Consider the following 22760-nt stretch of genomic DNA (forward strand, 5'->3'; position numbering starts at 1 on the left):
TTTTGTCCCAACCGCTTTCTTTCTAAATATTTTATCGATTTTCTTAAACGGCGTATTCCAATTAATTTTCCGATTATTTACGAATTAAGCACATAATAAAGTGGCAGCACTGATCAAATGTCGTATAGAATGTGGTGAAATTTGTGAAGATTTTTTCTTGCTTTTTGTGGTTTACACTTTCATTCCCTTTCAAGCTTTTTGAGTTTATAAATTTTCCGACTTTCTGATGGTATAAAAATAACAAAACAAGTGTTGAAGGATATTAAATTTACAATATCGGATTTGTATTGGCATGAGAGAGGTTACTAAAAGTTATCGGCGCTCACATTAATGTAAAAAGGTAATACAATCATATAAAATATAATAAAAAAACCAACACTGGACCATTAATCGGAATTTCGCCAAGGTAAGGCGGGTTATGGAAGGTGTTGGCAATGAAGTTGCGGCTTCAAATGAAACGCTAATGGCAGCAACAAAAAGTGACGTAGTGAAGGATGCGTATTTAGTCACCAAGGACACTTTCATTGTCGAACACAAAGAGAAAAGGGATAATGACTCAATGCCAGAATTAAATGGCACTCGAGACGAATTGCGTTCGGTCCAACTAGATGCTTTACCCGATGAGATACTTGAGTTCATACTTACCTATTTACCACCTTATAGAGATTTGGAAAGCTGCAGGCTCGTTTGTAAGCGTTGGAATTCAGTAGTAAAAAGTAAGTGTAAAATATGTATATCTGTGTGCTTCATATACATTTACATTGTTGTTTTTAATAAATTTTTCTTTTTTTGTAGATTTAATTCGGCGCTCGAAGTTAAACTTACATAAAGGATTAATTGATTATCGATTAAGATGGGAAATTTTTTCACAGCAGACCGCTGCGAATGTTGTAGAATGTAAAAATATAACAAAGAATTTGGCAATACCCCCTTCTCCGCCACCAGTTATCGCTGGACGATTTTCTCACTCAGCTGTAAAACATGGAAATTCTATGTACGTTTTTGGAGGGGGATCCTCCTCTGATACCACATTCAATGACTTGTGGCGCTTCGACTTGTCCGAAATGAGTTGGGAACGTCCGTTGTCAATGGGTTCCTATCCATCACCAAAAGGCAGCGCATCTATTGTCTGCTGGGGAGAGCAATTGGTGTTATTTGGCGGATGGCGATACCCATCTTTGCATCCACCATATCAACCTTGGTGTCTCTTCGATGAACTTCATTTCTATGACTTGAACACTAATCGCTGGACATTACGCATTACTTTGTCGAGCCCCCCTCCTATGGCAGGACATTCTGCTAGTGTGCATGGTGATCGTATGGTTATTTTTGGTGGTTATCAAATTGCTGATGGTGTGAATAGTAACTCAAATGAAACATGGTGCTTGAATCTGAACGAGTTGAAATGGTGGCAACCTCGATTTATGGGTAATACAAAACCTCCACCACGCTATGGGCAGTTTCAATTGGTATTGGATGAGTATCACCTGTTGATTGTTGGTGGTTGTGGTGGTCCCAACAGTGTATACTCAGATGCTTGGCTTTTGGACATGTCACAAGAGTTATGGTTATGGCGTGCCATACCGATACGCAACAAAAAATACGGAGCTACACATATGTGGTGTAATCCTGCCTGTAAAATTGGCTCTAAATTGGTAGTGCTTGGCCCTACACCAAATATGCCACAAGACTTTCAAATGATGAAGCAGATGCGAGTGCCTGTTGGAGCGTACAGACGTCCGGGTGGTGGTGGACAAGGAGATGGTGGCGTAGGCGGTGCAGCTGCGGAAATGCCAGCACCCCGTTATGGTGCAGTCCAACAACACAATCAAAATAATCTCTTTGATAGGCAAAGACTTTTGGGTGGCGGCATACAAATGGCAGTCGTACAGGCAAATCCTCAACCTCCCATACAAAGACAACAACCACAGCAACAGAGACTTGACAATGCACGTTTAGGCGGACCTGACGAACAATATTTTGCCAACCGACGTGCAATTCTACAACAAAATCAACAACAGCAAGTTAATAATATATATAATAACAATATTAATGGTAGTCATGACAACCTTCAACCACGACGTGGTCGTCTTGGTAACTTGCATGCAAATTCACCAGCCAATGCAAGTGCTGTAGAGGAGTGTAACCAAAACCGTCCATCTTGTTCAAATTCTGCTTCTGTACCCTCGCCATCACCGTCGCCATCAGCATCAAGTTCATCCGGTTCTCGTACAAATGGTACCGTTTCGCCAAGAAACGGTAATGAGGTTATTCCAGCTGGTAATAACTCGAACGACATTGAAGCAGCGCACCGTTTACAGCGAAATTTAGCATTACGTTGCAGGGACAACGAACCATTATTGCCCAAACGTTTCGACGAATTGTATGAAGTGAGTACGAATATGCAAGTCCATGTAGATACTTGTATTAATAATTAAAAAACATTAATCTAAATATTTTTGGTTTTTAGCATTAGTATTAAATAAAATGTGAATTTTTAATGCTTTCTTTTAATTAAATAACGGCATAAAAATAAGCGTTTTTTTTCCTACAGGATCCGTTTCGTATGGCAGCGTTTAATGTGCAAAACCGGCCTCGTAGCGTTTCAAAAGATCATAATGAGCGCATACGTCGAATGGAGGAAAAGATGAATGCTTTAAGAAATTCAAGACGTAGTGCAATGGTGGGCGAACCTAAAGCTATCAAGGAGCCATCACCTAAGCGTATTAAACGAAACGTTCTGTCGTTATTCGTTTGTGATCTCTCGGCGGCAATGGATAAGGATGATCCCCATTTGCAATGGGTGGAGTATAAGAATTATGGTGTTATACCTGGAGCACCGGAAAGGTTGATACTTTCTACTATGGTTGCGGGACACGGTGAATTGATATTATTCGGAGGTGTACATAAAGAGACGCTTGGTGAGATAACGCATCAAGTTTCAAATTCGGTCCATTTCCTAAGCGCTCCGCGCGAAATAATTTAAGTTGTTATTTTAAAAGGTAAATATGGTATATTTATAAAATAAAGCTTACTATCTATATATACATACATTTATGCGAAAATAAGTCGTTTGTATGTTTAGAGTATAATAATACATAAGTGTGCGTGTATTTTTTTTATTTAATATATTGACTTATTGTTCATTCATTGTCAAACTCACAATTGAAAGTCTACTTTGAACTCCACTCATTTCTTCTCCATACAACTTTCCAAAGTGTTAATCGGAAAAGCATTAATTAGTAAAAATAAAAGATTGTTTTATTCTCTTCTAACTGTGTTAGAGTTAAATAAAAAAAAAAATTATAACTAAATTTAATATTAGGCTAAGCACAAAGAATGCTGCCAGAAAATCACTAAAGCTAATATTTCAATAAAAACTATAGACAAAAATGAAAAACTTGTAAATATATACTATATACATATATAATTAAAAATATAGATTTTTAAATACACTTTGCAAAGACCGATTCGACACTTCCTTTCGCTTGCCGGCGCAGACATGCATGTGTTAAACTGGATTGGAGTAATAGAAAACCTAAAAATGAAATGGTTTAATGGCATGAATATACTTGTGGAATTTAATATATGTTTTATTTTTCTATAAATATAATTAATAAAAGTAATTTGAATCAAAAACTATTTGTTAACTAACTAATTACCAAAACTACTACCTAAAACGTAATTGTTTCTAAATTCTGGAACCGCTTAATCAATATTACATCTATTTAAATCTAAGGGTAGCTGGAATGGTTCAGTGTGCAAAGATTGCGGCTGTCTTCTAATTTCAATTACAGATTCTAAAGTTAAAATTAAGTTTTTCTAAAGTGTGAAATTTGCGTTATGGTTAAGTTAACAGCAGGCAACTCTGGAGCGTAGCTGTCAAATTGAAAATATACTAGGATTTCGTTCATTGTCAAACAAATTTGAAAGTTTCTTTGAAACATTCACGAATTTATAAGTTTATAAATTAATTTTGGAAGTTGGAATAAAATGAAAACTCCGCCGCAACGTAGAAAAGTACAAAATGATATTCATCAAGCCCGGGGACGTTTTAGAAATGTGCTAAACGACACATTGGCCGGTTCCGATGATGATGGGAACGCTAGTGAGGAAGATTTACCGCATCGTGGCCGACCACCGAAACATTTAGCTAATACAATGCAAAGGGAAATCCAGTCACCACGCAGCTCACGGCATAGCAGCTTGTCACCAGGAAAATATATAACACCAACAAAGCGCAGAAAGCGTGAAGAGCGAGAATCAGAGTCAATCGGAATGGAGAACGATAAGTCGTCATCGGTACAACCAACACAAAAAATACAAGCAGAGAGTTTTGTTATGAAATTGTTTGATCGTAGTCTTGATCTTTCAAAGTATACGGAACAAACTGCATTATATCCCATATGTCGTGCTTGGATGGCAAATCAACCACGTAATCCAAATATACGCAGCTATCGCGATAGACGTTCACCATCACCAGTTGAAAGGAAAAGTAATGCCGCTGAGATGCTTGAACAGTTACAAAGAGGTGAGATTCGGAACGTGAAGTCAATGCCAGCGCCTAAACGAACTGACCTGCCAAAAATACCCATACTGAGTCGTGATGCTTCAAGTACCAAAGAAATCGATGATGTAGTATTTGGAAGCAAGAATTTAAACAAGGATGAACTTTTGGATAATCATTTGATTAAGTGGAAGACGCTCAAATCCAGTTGGCTGAAACAGAACAGTAATTACCAGAAACGTTATGAACTCAACCATTTGATATTACAACAACTCTTCAAGCCGTAAACACTATAATAATAAGATATTAGAATTTTATAAACTACATTAAATATGTATATGCTTTAGCAATAATATGTAAATATGGATATGAATTTAATAATATTTGTCTATTTTAAAGTTTTTGAGTTAATTGATGCGTTTTAGTTATGAAACATGAGTATCCATTTTTAATTTTTTTTGTTGTGGGGGAGGCTGCTCAAATCTTACAAAAAGTCATGTTAGATGTTATTTTCACTTAGTCTGAGATAATTGTCCAGACTACCCGGATAACCTCTGTTGTGAGGAAAAGTAGACCAATTGCTCTTCTATCAAAAGGATTAAAAGATTCTGAATTTCATCCTATTCTCCAAAACTGAAGAGAGGCAGCGGAAGGACTTTCAGATAACTGTGCTATCGCCCAAATTTGATGATATAGGGGTGGAGGCATTCTATCTACCTTACGGAGTCTGTTCCAGGCTAGATGGATTTAAAATAAATTAATAATTTAGGTTTTAATTTTAAAGTGCTCCTGTCATGGTCTACTTCAGTAGGTGTTTATATTTATCTAGTCTTGAAAAAAATAGTTTTGATTGACTTATTGCACGCATTCATAAAATACCTGTGAATAATTATGTTTCAAAATACTCTTTTTAGTTTTAATTTATATGGAGGACTCTGTAAGGTTTTAACCTTTTAAAACCTTAAAATAAAATTGTGTAAACAAAAAATTAAGGCAGTTTTCAACAGGAGATTATAATTATAGGGCATAAACTCACCCAAAATTTAAATGTTTCGATACGAATGTGTCATTAACAAAATTTAGTTAATTTATTTTCGTTCATTCCGCTTATCTGTCAAATGCACGACAGACCGATGAAATGCGTAATTGCGATTTGGAAAAATAAATACATGGCAACATTGCTCTCGGCAAAAAAATCGACTTGTTAAATGTATTTTGTTTATTTTCCTGTTTACTTCCATTCGTGTATGAAGTTTTGGGTATTTGGTGCAATATTCACGGATTTTGGTGTATTTATGATCAGAGTACTAATATATGATAAAATTGTTTTAAGTCGTTCGAATTGAAAAATTTTAGTTACAAAATATTTTACAAATCTAGTAAAAAATATCATGAAATAAAAAAAATGTGTGAGTAAAAAAGTGAGATGTGAAAAAGTGTTTTCATTAAGATAGTTAATGTCCTGGTAAATGCGTAGATAATTCCGGAGAGTGTTAAATATTACAAAAACTCATATTTGAGTCGCAATTGGAAATTAATATTAAATTATTGCAACTTCGGCAATTTTTATAATACAAAAGGGCTCAAGTAAGTGTATAATTTTAAGCAATTTAAAAATAACTAGCCTATAGTTAATATTGCCTTTTATTAAAATATGTTTGAACATAAGCTAAGTATCCACAATATGGAAATAAAATAGTGATTTATGGGTTTGCCTAAAGTGCATATAAATTTCAACAAGTTATGTATTTCATTGATTTTGTACACAGTACTCTTGAAATTACCACCCACACTACTGCTAGTGTACTTTTCAAATTCTTGGCTACTTTTTTTCGTCCTTTAACAAAATTTCCAATAAAAGTACAAGCAATATTGGAAGAGCTAAACCAATTATTTTTAGAGGGTTTATAAAAAGATTCTGATAAGCCTATACATATGTAAGTATGTACAACTTATTATTTCTTTGCTGAAGCTAAATTTGTTTTGGGTCTCGTAACTCATGCTTGTGGGATGTGAACGCGTTGAACATAATCTAAATTATAAATTGTATGTACATACATATGCATGTACGTAATTATGTAAAATATATTTGCTTTAAATCTATAGGTAACCAATTCGCTAAATATTATATTACATAGTCGCAGGAAGCATACGCATAATTACGGTGCCTGCTGCTGAGTAGATGCCTTTGGCCGCATAAATTCAGGTCCGTTTCGGTTAAAATAAATATAAAACGCTTATTAAGTTAAAAATTATGGTAAGCGTGTAGAATAGAGTTAAGCCCTCACCGACACTCATTTTACTTGCCAAGACGATCAAATTCGGAATTTTATCCTTATATCTTAAACGAGAGACAACAGGGCTCTGGTCTACCGCTATTAAGGATCAAGGTGGCGGAAGCATTAGTTTCTATATGCTATTTTTGAGCATCTTGTATAAAATATAACAAAATAACTCTGCTTCCACCAAATTCGTGTGAACTCTATTTCTCCAAAGAAGTCTGAGAATAGCTGAGATATAAAAACCGTTATTATCCACCACCCTGAAATCGCAAGGCGTAACTTTCGAGCCCTAATCTGTTAACTGCGTGGTTATAAAAAATTGTACGACTTGTCTGCTATAAACTTTGTCGCCAAAGACCTCCTATCAAGGCAATAATAGGTTGCCATAAAGCTACATATTTCAACTGCAGTCTGATCTTAAGCCACATCAGCCAGCAGGGCGGAAATAATTAGGGTCACACAAGCTACCCACTGACTTATGAAGCATACTCGGCACCGCTCTGGTCATTAATACATGGAATAATATATTACTCCATTCGGGTACTTTATGGAATTCAAGTGACAACTTGCAAATACATACATATGTGGAGAAAGATGGATGAGCCTTCAAGCTAAAATATGCATATGATGGGAATTTCAATCACATTATTATAATTATGTACATCATTATGTACCTCTTTATGTACATTGGTAATATCCGATGTATTATGGCCAAGCGTACACCTCTAGACATTTGTATCAAATGTATGTTATAAAAGTATTTAATATGTCAAACAGCGTTTGTCTGCCTTTGAATTGTGCATATGTATATTATGTACATATCTATGTATGGATATCTACAAAGATCTTTGCCTATTTTTACTTGAGCAGCTATGATGACATCATTGCCTTAACACACTTCAATATTAATGTATGTATGTATGTAGTCAGCGAGGCAGACTACAATACGCGCGTGCAAGCAAAACTATAACCGAAAATAATGAGATTATGGCCTGCCAATTTGGAATTTTTGAAGATTATTCTTTTCTGTCCTAAACTAGAATTTATTTGTTATCAAATATTTAGAAACCAAATTAATATTTCATAACAATCATAAAATGATAAATAATCTTTTTTTAAACACAAGTAATAAATACGAAAAATAAACAATCGCAGTGTTTACATATTTTTAGTTTCAGAAAGGTTGTTCACCTGCTATTTTCAGCAGTTTTGTTAAAATTTTTGCACTCGCACGTACGGCAATACATTTATTTTTATTATTTGTATGTATGTACATACATACATAGGTTCCTCTTGCCAAATTGATCTTTACTTGCCTACCGCAACATTTTGTTTTTGTTTTGATTATCACTTTCTACTCATATGTTATACAGGGTCACTATTTTTGTATGTATGTATGTAATTATATCTCCATATGTACATAAATATGTTGGGGCCACTCAATTTATGTTACTCATTCCATTATGTTTTGCTTTTCTCCACAAACACTTTTCGAATTTGTTGCTTGTCTTACACATTTCTACAATTTCCATGGCCTGTCGGCGTGGTGTAGCGCGTAAATGCTTCGTTTCTTTATTGTATTCAGGTTTATAACAACAAATGCGCGCTGGTTCAAAACCTAACGGTGTCTGTGTCTTGTTACTATTTATTCATAATTGATTTGTTGCTTACTATATTTAATTTGTGTTGTAATTTAATTCGTAATAATTATTTATTTCGGCTTATTGGATTTTGAACAGCTTAACAACTGTGGGTTTTCGTTAAAATCTTAACATTTATCCACATTGTTCAGCGTAGGCTCTGGAGCTGTTAAATTAATTGCAAATGGACTCAGGCTTGTAGATTTGTAACGCTCTGAAATTTATGTAGTTATGTAGTCTAAACTCCCTGAGGTACAATATTTTACTTAATTGTACAAATGCGTAGCTTCATTAATTGCTACAAATTAACTCGACATTACCATAATGACCTATTACTCAAGTAACGCTATATGAATGTATGTATAAAAAAAATAAGAAAGTTAACTTCGGTTGTAACGAAGCTGTAATACCCTTCACAGGTGCATTTCTTATATTGTGGAGTCCGATTTGAATATGTACGGAAATTATGGCAGCTATATGCTATAGTGGTCCAATATCGGCGATTCTGACAAATGATCAGCTGCTTTGGAAGAAAAGCACGTGCCTAAGCTTATAGATCGATATCTCAAAAACTTGGGACTAGTTTCGTGTATATACATACATATATACAATCCATTGACCCTGATGGATTTAACATGCTGATGCTAAAGTGTCTGGAGTCGACGGGAGTAAGTTATCTCACCAAGGTTCAAAACCTTTGCTAACCACTCCTCAAATACCCGATGTGTGGAAAATAGGAAGAGTAGTCCCACTACTTAAATCTAGGAAACCTGCCAACAAAGGGGACTCCTATCGTCCGATAACTCTCCTATCCCCAATAGTGAAGACACTTGAGATTTATATTCCCATCTGAGCCTAGAAAATCACCAGCATGGCTTCCGAAAAGTGCACAGTACAACCAAAGCAATTAGCATCCTAAACGCCCAGAAAGCTCATGGCCTTAACCAGGAACCACCCTGCGAGAGGACGACCTCCAGGACTGAAAATATGGACTATCATCTACTTGAGCGGTCGTCAATCATCCGTACTATTTTGAGGTAAAATACCAAAACTGCGAAGAATTAAACAAGGCGTTTCGAAAGAGGTGTCCCGCACCACTATAGGGAATTTCTATCACCTCGTACGCAGATGATTGCGCGATAATGATGTCGGGTAATGAAATCAATGGCATGTGCTCAAAAGTAAACGACTATCACTCAGGCCTTTTTCGCTTCTTCGCTACACGGAACTTAACACTCTTCCCCAGTAAATCCACAGTGACCATATTCACAAACTGGACAAAGGCGTTAAGATTCCGACTGCCAATAACCCTACAATTTTAGATTTTCGACAGCCTGTGCTCCTTCACTACTCATACGACCGTGATTATCGCCAAAGTACAGAGCCGCAACAAAATGCTCAAGTCTCTAGCCGACAGCACATGGGAAAGGACAAAGAAACCTAGTTGGCAACTTAAAAGGCAATCGGTCGGCCGGTCCTTAACTACACCGCACCAATACGATCGCGTGGATGCAGATTACGATAGGATGCCTCCCTGTTACAATAACAACAAAATTAGTTACATATATACATAAGTATCTATATTTTATAGAGTCTTCGAAGTTTCCTTCTGGATGTTATAAACTTCTATTCAAACTTACTACCTATATCCTGTTCAGGGTATAAGAATTAAAAGTATGAATAATTGAAACAGCCTTGGGTCCGGTACGAAACTTACCAATAGGAAACCATTGTGCTAAATGCCCTTACGAATGTTGAGGAAAACAAAACCAACACAAGAATGATGTAATCTTCAATAAAACGAAGTAAAAATTTGAAATAATCGGTGCTAATGGCGAGAAATGCTTTAGAGCTATTTACAATATGTAAGTGTAAAGTTAAGGGAAAAAATCTAAACAAAAGCCATCGGTTTTCGTGCTTTCAATTTAACGCTTCCATGTGCACATTATTCATTGTTCAATTCATATACCGAGTTAGCTCTTTAATTGAAATCTTATTTTATCTTCGTTTGTATTGTTCACTTTTATTTAATATTCGCAATTAAATTTTTGCACTAAACAAAAAGCATTTGCATTAAACTTTCGCTGTTAGACGATTTTTTTATGTGGAAAAAGGTTTATGAATCAAAAGATCGTTTAGATCGGTAAGTCTTAGTTTGTGGTTGGCGTCACTGGAATAACGTCTTGCAGCAGGCTTGCTCCGTATCCTCCTGACTCGTGCCGGCATTGAGTCCAATCCGGGCCCGGAGGAATTCTTCTGCTGCGTCTGCGCTAAAAGGCTCCATCCAAACTCCACCTCGGTGGATGGAGCCATCTTAAGACCTGCTTTGGCCTTAAGAAACACAGGAAGTAGACAACGAGTTACTTGGCCCCATGCTGCCAACGCACTACTGCGACCTTAACCTCTACGGCTGTGCAATCGGCACCTAGTTCGTGCACTGCTGCGCCACTCCACACGAAAGGCCAACAAAGAACCTCCACGGTCCATAGGAGCTCAAATAGGCAGTATGACTCCCACAACACCGTGCAATATCGTCTTATCGATGGCGACATCGACTGCAAGCATACCTGCCTAAAATGTCAGGGTATAGCTATCCGGTCAGGCGATGTCGAGCTCGAAATATGTAATATATACTTCCCCCAGTTATATGTTCCCCTACAGGATATCAGCCGAACATAGATGCGCCACTTCGTGGTGAAACCTTATTGGTACTAGGCGACTTTAACGCGCACCACGACCTTTGGCATTCCTGCCGGTCAAATCATCGTAGGGGGTTAGAGCTGGCGGAACAGATAGACGATTCGACATTCTGCACAATGAATAAAGAAGCCCCCACCAGAATAATGGACACTTGTAATAGCTCGTCCGATTTTACCATTGCTAGTGGCGCTCTAATAAATAACATAACTTGGCGATGTATGCTAACTCTCGCATCAGACCATCTGTCTATTATTATCTCGATCGAGAAATCTCCCGACTTTATTTCTGTGGACAATCGCACCTTCAATAACTTTAACGAAGCTTACTGGGTTGGCTTCACAGAATTTATAGAGAGCACATTCACTGCTTTACCCATTCCTACGGACGTAATCGTTGGCGAACGTCAATTCCGCAAGGCACCAAAAAGTGCACAGCACCACCACAGCACTTAGCGTCATAAACGCCCAGATAGTTCATGGCCTCAACCAAATATCACCCGGCGAGAGGACGATTCTCGTAGCGTTGGGCTTGTCAAAAGCCTTAGACGCAGTCAATCACACAACACTACTTGAAGACATCGAAAAATCAACGCTCCCTTTAGGATTGAAAAGGTGGACTATGAACTGCCTGAGCTATCGTCAATCATCCGTAATATTTCGAGGTAAAAACTCCAAATTGTTTAACTTCTATATCTCGAAACTCCCGCAACTACCAGAGTGAATTTCTATCACTTCGTACGCTGATGTTTGTACGATAATGACGTCGACCAATGAAATCTATCCAGACAGTTTCTGTTGGAGTGCTTTCGCAGAAAAGAACGCCCCTTAGGAGGCATCAAGAAGTCCTTTCTCAACTACGTCGACATAAAACAATATACCAGACTTCGGACGCTAAGAATTTCAGACACGAATGAGTGCCATTCACAGTGGAATCATTAACACCTTCACCGTCTCCCTTTCAGTGAATGGCTCACTTGGAGTCAAACCACAAACCATTGCAGACGAAGTGCTCGAGTTGCCGTGGGAATCGAGAGTGAGCCTTGGGTAGCTTCGTTCTGTATACTGTAGCAGGTTAAACTCCTACTTATCCGAAATCGAAACCAACCTACCAAATATGTATATGTCCAGCATGTAAAGAGTCCTTGGTCGTCATCAAAAGGGGGGTCACTCATCCGAAGCTTGTTGCGTCTTTTCATTGGGGTGTTTTTTTTTACGTGGCGGGTCCCAAACCCAGCGCACAACCCTATGTAGGGGATGTTTCGCCTTCTCACTTTAGCTCGCCTTCAAACGGATGTTCTTAGGCTACCCAGAGGATACTTGGTCAAAGACCGAAAGTCGTTAGCTGCTTGAGCCATATGTAAAAGAATCGTTTCTGGCCACTCCCAAGTGAATGGCGAACAGAGAACTTTCCTCACTTGCGTGAACTTCTACACATGACTCCGTCCCCCTGGCTCCGCTGGCTAGATCATGTCGTCCGAACACTCCAGCTCTGAAAGTATTCGTCGCAGTACCTACCGGGGGAAGCAGAAGAAGAGGAAGACCTTCACTCCGTTGGAAAGTGGAAAAGGACCACCTTGTGAAAATAAGAAATGACTGGCGCGCTGTTGTTAACTTGGCTTTAATCGCGTAAGCGGTGTCTACGCAAATTAAGAAGAAGAAGATGAAAAGAGTACCCGCAAGACTCTAACCACCTCTTTGCACCCCTCTCCATTATGATCCGACCCCGTAGAAACAGCAAGTTTTCTGGGTCTACCGTAGGTAACGTCGATGAAAATTTATTACCTAATCCTTACCATGGTAACCGGGATTAGGTATCCGTTACAACAACAACATTTCAATTTAAAATGCCCGTGACGTTTCTGTCATGCCTCCGCACTTAAATTCGAATATTTTACATGTTTTGTATAACAATTACTAAAAAATTTGAAATCACTTTGAAAGACCGCGCTTTATAAATCCCACTGGTATTCGTTTTAGCCCACGCAATGCACTTATCGAAAGCAAATGAAAAACGAAAAGGTGGGAGGCATATTCGTTTTTCGTTTCAACACATCAGTTCACTTTATCGTTTTATTTTATTTTAAATTCGTGGCAACATAAATTTCATTAGAGCCGGAAGTTTCAGACATTTATCGATTAAAATTCGTGAACTTATAATAAATTCGAAATGTGTAGCAACTCTTTTGACATTTCTTGCATTCTTGTTTATATCGGGTGATTTTTTAAGAGCTTGATAACTTTTTTTAAAACAAAAACGCATAAAATTTGCAAAATCTCATCGGTTCTTTATTTGAAACGTTAGATTGGTTCATGACATTTACTTTTTGAAGATAATTTCATTTAAATGTTGACCGCGGCTGCGTCTTAGGGTGGTCCATTCGGAAAGTCGAATTTTGAGCAACTTTTTCGAAACATTTCGAAACTCCAGAATATCGCCCGGTGTCTGTGCTGTATTTCTTCGAAATGTTGTCTTCCAAAGCTGGAATAGTTGCTGGCTTATTTCTGTAGACTTTAGACTTGATATTCTACAAAAAAATAGTCTAAAGGCGTTAAATCACATGATCTTGGTGGCAACACCCACGGGATCCATTTCTTGGGAATGAGTGTTCTCCAAGTTTTCCCTCAAAATGGCCATAGAATCGCGAGCTGTGTGGCATGTAGCGCCATCTTGTTGAAACCACATGTCAACCAAGTTCAGTTCTTCCATTTTTGGCAACAAAAAGTTTGTTAGCATCGAACGATAGCGATCGCCATTCACCGTAACGTTGCGTCCATTTCCGAATCGACATTTCACGGTCTTCAGCCACACTCTCAGAAACAGACGCAATATTCTCTTCTGTACGCACTGTACGCATTCGTGTGGTTGGTTTAATGTCCAATAAAGTAAACTGAGTGCGGCAACTTGGTCACAATCGCATTAATTGTTTGCTCACTTGGTCGATGTATGCAGACCATAAATCGGACGTAAAGCGCGAAACACATTTCGAACTAACCGAACACTGATTTTGGTAATAAAATTCAATGATTTGCAAGCGTTGCTCGTTAGTAAGTCTATTCATGATGAAATGTCAAAGCATACTGAGCATCTTTCTCTTTGACACCATGTCTGAAATCCCACGTGATCTGTCAAATACTAATGCATGAAAATCCTAACCTCAAAAAAATCACCCGATAGAAGCTAACGGAAGTAGCGAGCAAGTTTGAACATGTGCTGCTTTCAAATGTAAAGTAACTGAACTGAAGTTAGAAAACTTATTTTTGGTAATATACATAAGTATGTATGTAACTATTTTTTTATTTTATTTTTTTTTTATTTTATTTTATTTTATTTTTTTTTTTTTATAGAAATATTACTTTTATCTAGGAATACCTAAAAACTTGCTACAATAATGCAAATACAATAAAAATCAGTGTCAGAAAATGAACATGTTTTAACTTGTTTTTCATTGACTTAGCACTCCGTAAATATGCCGCTATTTCTCAACTATTATTTTTCACTCGTCATTGTTGCTATTTTTGCATTCCTTTCCGTTGTGTGGAGTTCTTCTAACATATTTAGAGGAATTACAACACCAGCATATAGTTGTAACATTTCCATTTCGGGCCTCTACGCATTTGCTTTGTGAGCATAAAACTTGTTTTTGTTTATAATCTCTTTTTTCCTATATTTCCTCCAAACATAGCATACGGCCTTGACATATTTACCTTAATAATATTACAGCATAACAAGTTTATTTTTGTTGCGCTTCATATCATTTACTATAGCACATATACATATAAGTATGTACATATGTGTCGGTATGTATATGTACTTACATACATATGTGTAGATGTGTTTGTATATCGTACCGTATCGTATCATATCGTAAATTTATTTTGAATTCAGTGCCAGTGTGTGAGCTATTCATAGCCATTGATATTGGAGTGTTGGGCCATACACATTTCCTCTACGGGAATATGTTGAAATCAACTAAAAGAAATCAAATCATATTATTTTTATAGTTGCTTGTCTAGAACTTTATTTACAACACTAGATAGACGTGTGAGATACGATCTTCATGTTCAATAAAAATTATTAAATTTTTTGTCAGCTCTTTAGCAGATACTTATATATGTACTTATCTGCTATACAAACTGAACGATCGGAATAAAGTGCTTGTTCGTAAAACTTTTTCATTTGACAAGATATCTTCACGAAATTTGCCCTAAATGATTTTTCGAGATAGCGTTCCAATCTCCGAATAAATTGTTCTGATTGTTGTTGTTTAAACGGATTCCTAATCCCCGTTAAGATGGTAGATAAGTTGCTTTCGACGTCATCCAACGGAAAGCCGAAGAAATATGCTGTTTTGACGGGGTCCGACCAAAGGGGGAGGGGTGTCAGATGAGTGGGCTTGGTGTAAAGAGGTGGCCAGTGTCATGCGGAGACCCATCGCGCGCAGGACATACATATATTGGATATGTCGGGGACTATTCTGGATAGGTAGGAGTTTAACCTGCTACAGTATCCAGAGCGAAGCTGCGTAAGGGAAACTCTCGTTTCTCGCGGCAACTCGAGCTCTTCGTCTGCAATGGGTGGAGGTTTGACTCCAAGTACGCCATTCACTAAAAGGGAGTCGGTGAAGGTGTTGATTGGCTGTGATAGGCGGTCAGTTATTGTTGGAAGTGAGTTGCGTCCGAAGTCCGGTCGATGTATTGTCTGATGTCGTCGATGAAGTTGAGGAATGACATCTTGATGTTCCTAGAAGGCAGTTCTGCTGCAAGCAGGTGTCTGCAAGGATTATTTCTGTGAAATCACTCCAGCAGGAACTGTTTGGAGAGGAGTTCATTATGCTCCTTAACTGGGAGCATAAGGGCTTCATTATGCAGGTGTTCGGTAGGAGAAATCAAGAGCAGGTGTTCGGTAGGAGAGATCAAGAGGCATCGTGTCGTAGGCCGATGTGTCGGCCGGCCAATCGCCTTGAAAATTGCTAACAACGTTTCTTTGTTTTTTCTCACATGTGCTGCCGACTAGCGAGGAGTGAAGGAGCACAGACAGTCACACCTAAAATTTTAGTATTATTGACAGTCAGAATCTTGATGCCATCGACTGCAATATTAAGGTCAAGTCTGTACTCCTTCGTCCAGTTTGTAAATATGGTCGCTGTGGATTTAGTGGGGGAGAGTGTTAAGTTCCGTGCAGAAAGAAAGCGAGAAAGGTCGGAGAGATACCCGTTGACCTTTCAACACATGCCATCGATTCTAGTGCCCGACGTCAATATCGTGAAATCATCAGCGGACGAGATGATAGAAACTGCCTATAGTGGCTGTGGGAGTTTCAAGATGTAACAGTTAAACAATAGCGGGAGGAGGACACCACCCTGCGGAACCCCTTGTTTAATTCATCTCAGTTTTGAATTGAGAGACAGTTGTGTCCCATTTATAGAAGGGAACCTCCATAGAGGAATTTTGTGCTTTCTTGTGAACACAAGCAGATTCGTTTTCTCCCGGTTCAACTCGCAGGCCCGCTTGCGATGCACAGTTCTGGACTGTATTGAGAGTGGTAGTCATAATAGTGCTAATGGTCTGTGGACACCTAATCGTTGTTAAGATGCAATGTCGTCCGCATATGGCACTATCTTGGGGGCTTTGTCTTCCAAGTTCCTTAGCAGTATATTCACCAGTAAGGTCCACAGCAGCGGAGACTGTAGTCCACCTTAGAGAGTACCTCTACAGACTTCCTTGTTCATTTTAGCGTCGTTCCATTCTGCTCTTATCCGTCTAGAGGACAAAATACGTCTGATCCAGCGATGTATAGCGGGATCAACTCCTATTTACTGGATAGATTCCGTAGAGACGTTGCTGAACGCTCCATAAATGTCATTTAAGAGCCCTTTCGATATTAAATACCACTGTATGGAGTGCAGAGTCCCTACTCATCTGAGTTTCGTATATGCGTGCTGCGCCTTGGACAAGCTTCTAAGCGGTGCTGAGGCCCTATTGTGCGCGTCCAAAATTTTCTTTAGCGTTTTCAGCAGGAAGGAAGTGAGGCTTATAGGCTTTTGAGTAGGTTGGGTTGTTCCTACTTGCCTTCGGTATCAAGCATCCCCTAAAAAACGCCTTTAGCCATGGCACGGATAGACAGAGAGCATTCTGTAGCATTGCTGGAATGATTCCGTCCATACCGGGTCGAATGAGCGGATTGCTCATTGAATTTTAAATGTCTGTGTTTTTTCTTTAAAAAAAGTAAAGAACATCGAAATGGGTCACCCTTTATTTGTGATATCCATAATGCTTGAATTTTTATAAATCAATTTTCCTTTTCTCCAACTTTTGATTGCTTCAGAAAAATAAACAAGTATTTATATTTTATACTCAAGCGAACATATTTAATATTTCTTTGCCTTTTCTGCACTGAATATTCATTTATACTGCAATATATCCGATTTTTGACCGAAGAAGAAGCAGTGTGAGTGTGTGAGCCCCGCAATAAAGGCAGCAGTCTGACACTATTCAATTATATTTAAAAGATTTTACATCTACGTGTGTATGTAAATATGCACATACATACATTTGTGTATATGTGTTTAATATGTTGATAAGATTAATGGAATATCTCAATGCAAGCCCTATCAAGTACAGCGAACACAATGTATAGAGAACAAAGCAACAGCTAGTCTTAGTATAGGTGCTTTTTGTGCGGCGAACTTGACATTTCTCATGTGTTTACCATTTTATTTATAGACAAACAACAATAGGTTGTGTTGAAAAGGCGGCAAGCGGCTAAAACTGCAAACAACAGTTCCAGTGTTGCTTCGAACACATTTTGGCCAAGTCTTAAGGCAGCGAGTAGCACGCTAAACACAACGCACAGCAATGGGTCAGCTTGTGGCAAAACTAGCCGTACCGTTACAGCATTGCAGCGACAATGTGGTAAATATATTAGCCGGACGTCGCAAGAGAAAACGTTCGCTAGACTCGAGCAATGCATCAGATGAGTCGCAGAGCAGTGAAACACAATCGCCAAAGAAGTACGTATGCCCTTTTGTTGCTTTTTTTATTTTTTTATAACATTTTTATTTTCCGCGTAGAAAAAGGCTACTCACCACCACCCAATACATATACCAAGCGCTCTTTAAGGAGCAAAAGAACTCGGACATTGCTGTGATGGCGCTGGGCAAGGTGTGGAATCTGCACAAAGTATATCTCTGCCAGAGCCCGTACTTTTACAGCATGTTCAATGGTTCATGGAAGGAATCCTGTCAAGATTTTGTGCACATAAAAATTTTGGATGAACGCATCACGCTAGAAGGTAAGTAAAAATAATAATATATACTACATTTACATAAATAAATAAAAAAAAATACTTTAAATTATATAATCATGTTTTTTGTTTAACTTTTTTTAGCGCTGGACGCCGTTTTTGGTTCCATGTACTCCGACGAGATTGAAATCGATCCAAAGGCAGTGATTTCAGTGTTGGCCACCGCGACGCTCTTCCACTTGGAGGGTATTATCGACAAATGCGCTGAAGTCATGATTGAAACCATTAACGCCGAGGTGCGTAACACGCTTCAATTGCTTTGTTACTATATAATTTTTATTAATATTTTCACTTTTTTACAGACTGCCATTAGTTACTATGAAGCCGCTTGCCTGTATGGCAGCGTGAATGTTAAGAAAGCTGCAATGGTCTTTTTGGAAACAAATTTGCTCTGCATTTATCACAAAGATGAGCAACTACTGCGTCAAATCAGCGTCGAACTAATGACCAAGCTGGTAGCCAGCCCCGATTTATATGTGATGCAGACTGAATTTTCCTTATACACATTGCTGCGCACTTGGATGTACTTGCGTCTGCATCCACTGTACGATGCTGAAAATATAGCGCCTGCAGTTGGCGCGGCTGATGGCAGTAGAAGTGCCGTTGGCAGCAACAATAATAGCAATAATGGCAATAACGAGAGTCAGTGTCTGTCAGATCTCGTGAAGGATTACTTTGCGCATCGCAGTGAAAGACGTTCATTCCTGGCCACACCTGAAGGCCAACAATTTGTGCCGTCATTCCAAGCGCTGCGCACGCAGTACTTAACCAATCATCATACAGATTTGAAAATCGTACTTAATGATAATATTATTCCAAAGGATTGGCTGCATAGTCATGTGCTCAGCCATTGGCATTCGATTTTGAAGGTCGACCATTTACCGGAGGAGGGGTAAGTGTGTTTTATATATGTGAAACTAATTTGTAATATATACTCTAAGTAAATTTGTAAACCCAACACCAGTGAAATTAAAGAGATTATTTATGTATTAAAGTATATGCATGCTTAGTTGTGCTTTTTTAGTTTTTGAGAAATCGTAAAAAAAATTTGGAACCAGAAAAAACGTTAATTTCCTTTGCACCGAAGCTAAACTACCCTTCACTGGTACATTTTTTATAGCATGAAAGGGTATGAGAAGATATTATGCTGATTTTGTTCAATCCGTTTGTATGGCAACTATAGGCTATAGTAGTGCGATCTGAATAATTTCTTCACAAGTTGTAGTTTTGTGGCAGAGAATAATATGTGCCAAAATTCATGAAGATATTTCGTCAAATAAAAATTTTTTCCATACAAGAATATTTTTTGATCTGTCAGTTTGTATGACAGATATATGAAAGAGTGATCAGACTTAAACATTTTTTTTCGGACATCGTAGCACTGTCTTAGGCAATGATCTATGCCAAAATTCGTAAAGATATCATTTCAAACAAAAAAGTTGTTTATACCAGAACTTAATTTTGATCGGTCAGCTTGTACGGCAGCCATATTTTATAGTAGTCCGATCTGAACAATTTGTTCGGATATTCTAGCGCTGTTTTGGACAATGAACTATGCCAATTTTCGTGGAAATATCTCTTGAAATAAAAAAGTTTCCCATACAAAAACTTGATTTTGATCGGTCAGTTTGTACGGCAGCTATATGCTATAGTGGTCCGATATCGGTGGGTCCGACAAATATGTAACTTCTTGATCAGAAAAGTATGTGACCAAAACTTGAGATCGATATCTCAAAAACTAGTTCGAGAAAAACGAGTTTAAAGCTTCGGATAAAAGACGGCTTGGATGTCGTGTCACTAAAGTAGCTATAGCTCCGGAAATAGTGAAAATTTTGACAAACCTGCTTAAAAAGTTAAGCTTTGAAAATATGGAGGAATCTACTTTATTCAAAATCCCACACTAGAATATCCCTAGAAGAGAAATTTTTATTTTTCACGTTTCTTTCGCAAATGATTAAAACTCAAACGTAACGCAAGAAAAAAAAAGTATTCCACGATCTTCTCCAATCTCCTACATATGTACAATTTAAAACGAGTAACTCTTTTACCGATCTTTTCACACTTATTTCTGCAGTCCGCAAAACCTTGATGCCGATGTATTTTATAAGAATTGCATGCGCTGCGGCCGCATTCTACTTGAGCCCGGCTATCAGAAGTGGCGGTGGACGGGCTTCAACTTCGGCTTAGATCTTGTGCTGGTCGCTGACTCACGCTTGCTGAGCATACGACGCCACCACCGCAATGAGCACGAGCGTTTGCTGAGCCTGCAAACTAAACGGCAGTTCATGATACGGTAAGAATAAGGAAAAAATCTAATGATGTCCGTTCCTTAGTAAAATTGTTCAATACATTTTCATAATCCTTTCCTTTTCATACGCAACCAGCACTTCGGTGACATCGATCAATTCACAACGGCAACCAACATTTACGCAAAAGACCGAAATAAGCTCACTCAGTCTGGAGAAGAATCAAGAGGTGACGATAATGCTCATGGACACGTTGCTGGTGCATCCCTTGCTCATATCGGTAAATCTGTTGGTGGTGCCACCAACGTCGCAGCACTTCAAACAACATGTGTACGGCAACGAAGACACTATTAATGCGGCGACAGTTCCTATATCAGAAATCGGTGCCAATTGCAATTCGGCTGATGATGCGCAACGTTCGGGCACGCCAACAAACAGTAATGTGACCGGTGAGCGTCTGCTGTTGGCAGCAGATGACTCGGCGGTGTGTGTAGTGCCACCTTCACCACCAAATGTACCGTCAATACTGCTAACACCGCCCACACATCGTGCTGCTTCTACAACGTCCACAGTGTCAACCGCTTCATCCGCCGGTTCGGCGGTGTCGGTCTCCTCGTCGGCGTCGGATTTCGTATAAGTTGGTGTAGTTAAAAGCCATAAGCATTATGGAGACGTTCCATATATTTTGTGATTACTTTACTAATGAAATCGTGTTCAGTTTTTCATTCGTTGGAATATTATTTTATAAACTTATACAACATTACTTGTAATTCTGCCATAAAAGCGCACAAACAAATATGAAAAATGCTTGTCTAAAAGTGAATTCCGCTCGGACTTTGTATTGGAATTTAAGTGTTTATACATATATACATATATCATGTAAAAACAAAATTTTATTTTAAGTACATACGTTGATTTTAAAAAGCATTCGATCTTGGAAAAATTTTAATTTTTCTAGTAAGTTAGCTTTTTTTTTTAAGTTTTGTATGATATTGCATTAGAAGTTATTATAAATTAATAATACTCACTTTTCGGCTTTTCACAATTTACAAATCACGTCTATAAAAAAAAAAATCGAATTAGAATGTATTCACTTGCGCTGGCGAAGTAGTATAAAATATTGCTGTTGTAAATATATTTGTATTGAATTAAAATTTATAAAGATGTATAGCAACTTTTTTATACTTATATAATGACTTGTAATTTACTATGTACATACATTGTATGTATAATCATGAATGGTGTCGCACAAGAATATAATATACAACTAACTGCGTTAACAAATTAATTTTAAATGCATTTGAATTTTGAACTCAGTTGCAGGGTGGTTGCGAAGTTTCTCTTTAAGAAACCTTTTGAATTTTAATTTTTTATTATTAAAAGTTTAATTAGAAAACCGAAATTAAGAATTGGAAATTTGATTTGTAATACGAGAATTAAAAATAATAATTAAAAAAAAATTTAAAAAAAAAATAAAAATAAAAAAAAATTTTAAAATAAAAATAAAATAAAAAAAAATTAAATAAAAAAAGTTTTTAGGTTACAAATAAATTAGTTTTAACTATATTTAGTAGTTTAAAAATATTTATTTAGTTTAACAAATTTTTTTATTAAAAAAACTAATTTTTCAAAAATTTTTTCATTACTGTATTTTAAATTTTTGTTGCCAGTTTTCAATTATTTTTTTTAACTAACCATTTTTTCAAAATAAGTTTTCGAAAACTACTGCAACAATCGTGAACGGTTATACCGCAAAAATGTTGAAAACCGTAAAAATTCAGTTTAAAATAGTTTGAAAGGTTGAGTTGTCATAGGTACCACCGAAAATTTCAACTGAAACGGAGTTGAGTTGTAATTACTAAAGTTGTAGTATTTCTTGTAGCTATTATCCAGACCATCAACGATAATATCGCAAACAAGTTGAAAACGGTAAAAATTCAGTTTAAAATGGTTTGGCAGATTCAGTTGTCATCGAAAATACAAAAAATTTAAACTGAAATGCAGTTCAGTTTTTAAAAGTTAACCAGATCGAGTATTTGTTGTTGGTTAAGCGGTTATCCATAACCGATCTGGATGCCAAGTT

General features: G+C 37.5%; 3 protein-coding genes across 4 annotated transcripts; all 3 read left to right on the forward strand.

The window, feature by feature from the left end:
* The first annotated feature begins 228 nt into the window (after window positions 1–228).
* Window positions 229–3275, forward strand: LOC120771503. 2 transcript variants are annotated; one of them, XM_040099556.1, is made up of 4 exons: window positions 229–340; window positions 412–716; window positions 796–2390; window positions 2555–3275. In XM_040099556.1, the coding sequence occupies exons 2-4, from the start codon at window positions 419–421 to the stop codon at window positions 2984–2986; spliced, it is 2325 nt and encodes a 774-aa protein (XP_039955490.1). In that variant the 5' UTR covers window positions 229–340; window positions 412–418; the 3' UTR covers window positions 2987–3275. The 2 variants fall into 2 exon arrangements, with proteins under 2 accessions (XP_039955490.1, XP_039955491.1); XM_040099557.1 differs by having other exon boundaries at window positions 230–340; window positions 407–716.
* Window positions 3276–3907: 632 nt separating this feature from the next.
* On the forward strand, window positions 3908–4891 carry LOC120771506 (protein lin-37 homolog). Its single transcript, XM_040099559.1, has one exon. The coding sequence runs from the start codon at window positions 3994–3996 to the stop codon at window positions 4792–4794; it is 801 nt and encodes a 266-aa protein (XP_039955493.1). The 5' UTR covers window positions 3908–3993; the 3' UTR covers window positions 4795–4891.
* Window positions 4892–5744: 853 nt separating this feature from the next.
* Window positions 5745–21965, forward strand: LOC120771504 (protein germ cell-less). Its single transcript, XM_040099558.1, has 7 exons — window positions 5745–6094; window positions 17852–18138; window positions 18199–18419; window positions 18516–18667; window positions 18734–19323; window positions 20506–20724; window positions 20816–21965. The coding sequence occupies exons 2-7, from the start codon at window positions 17984–17986 to the stop codon at window positions 21312–21314; spliced, it is 1836 nt and encodes a 611-aa protein (XP_039955492.1). The 5' UTR covers window positions 5745–6094; window positions 17852–17983; the 3' UTR covers window positions 21315–21965.
* Window positions 21966–22760: the final 795 nt, after the last annotated feature.

This window comes from Bactrocera tryoni, chromosome 3 (assembly GCF_016617805.1).
Source record: "Bactrocera tryoni isolate S06 chromosome 3, CSIRO_BtryS06_freeze2, whole genome shotgun sequence".
In the NCBI taxonomy this organism is placed as follows: domain Eukaryota; kingdom Metazoa; phylum Arthropoda; class Insecta; order Diptera; family Tephritidae; genus Bactrocera; species Bactrocera tryoni.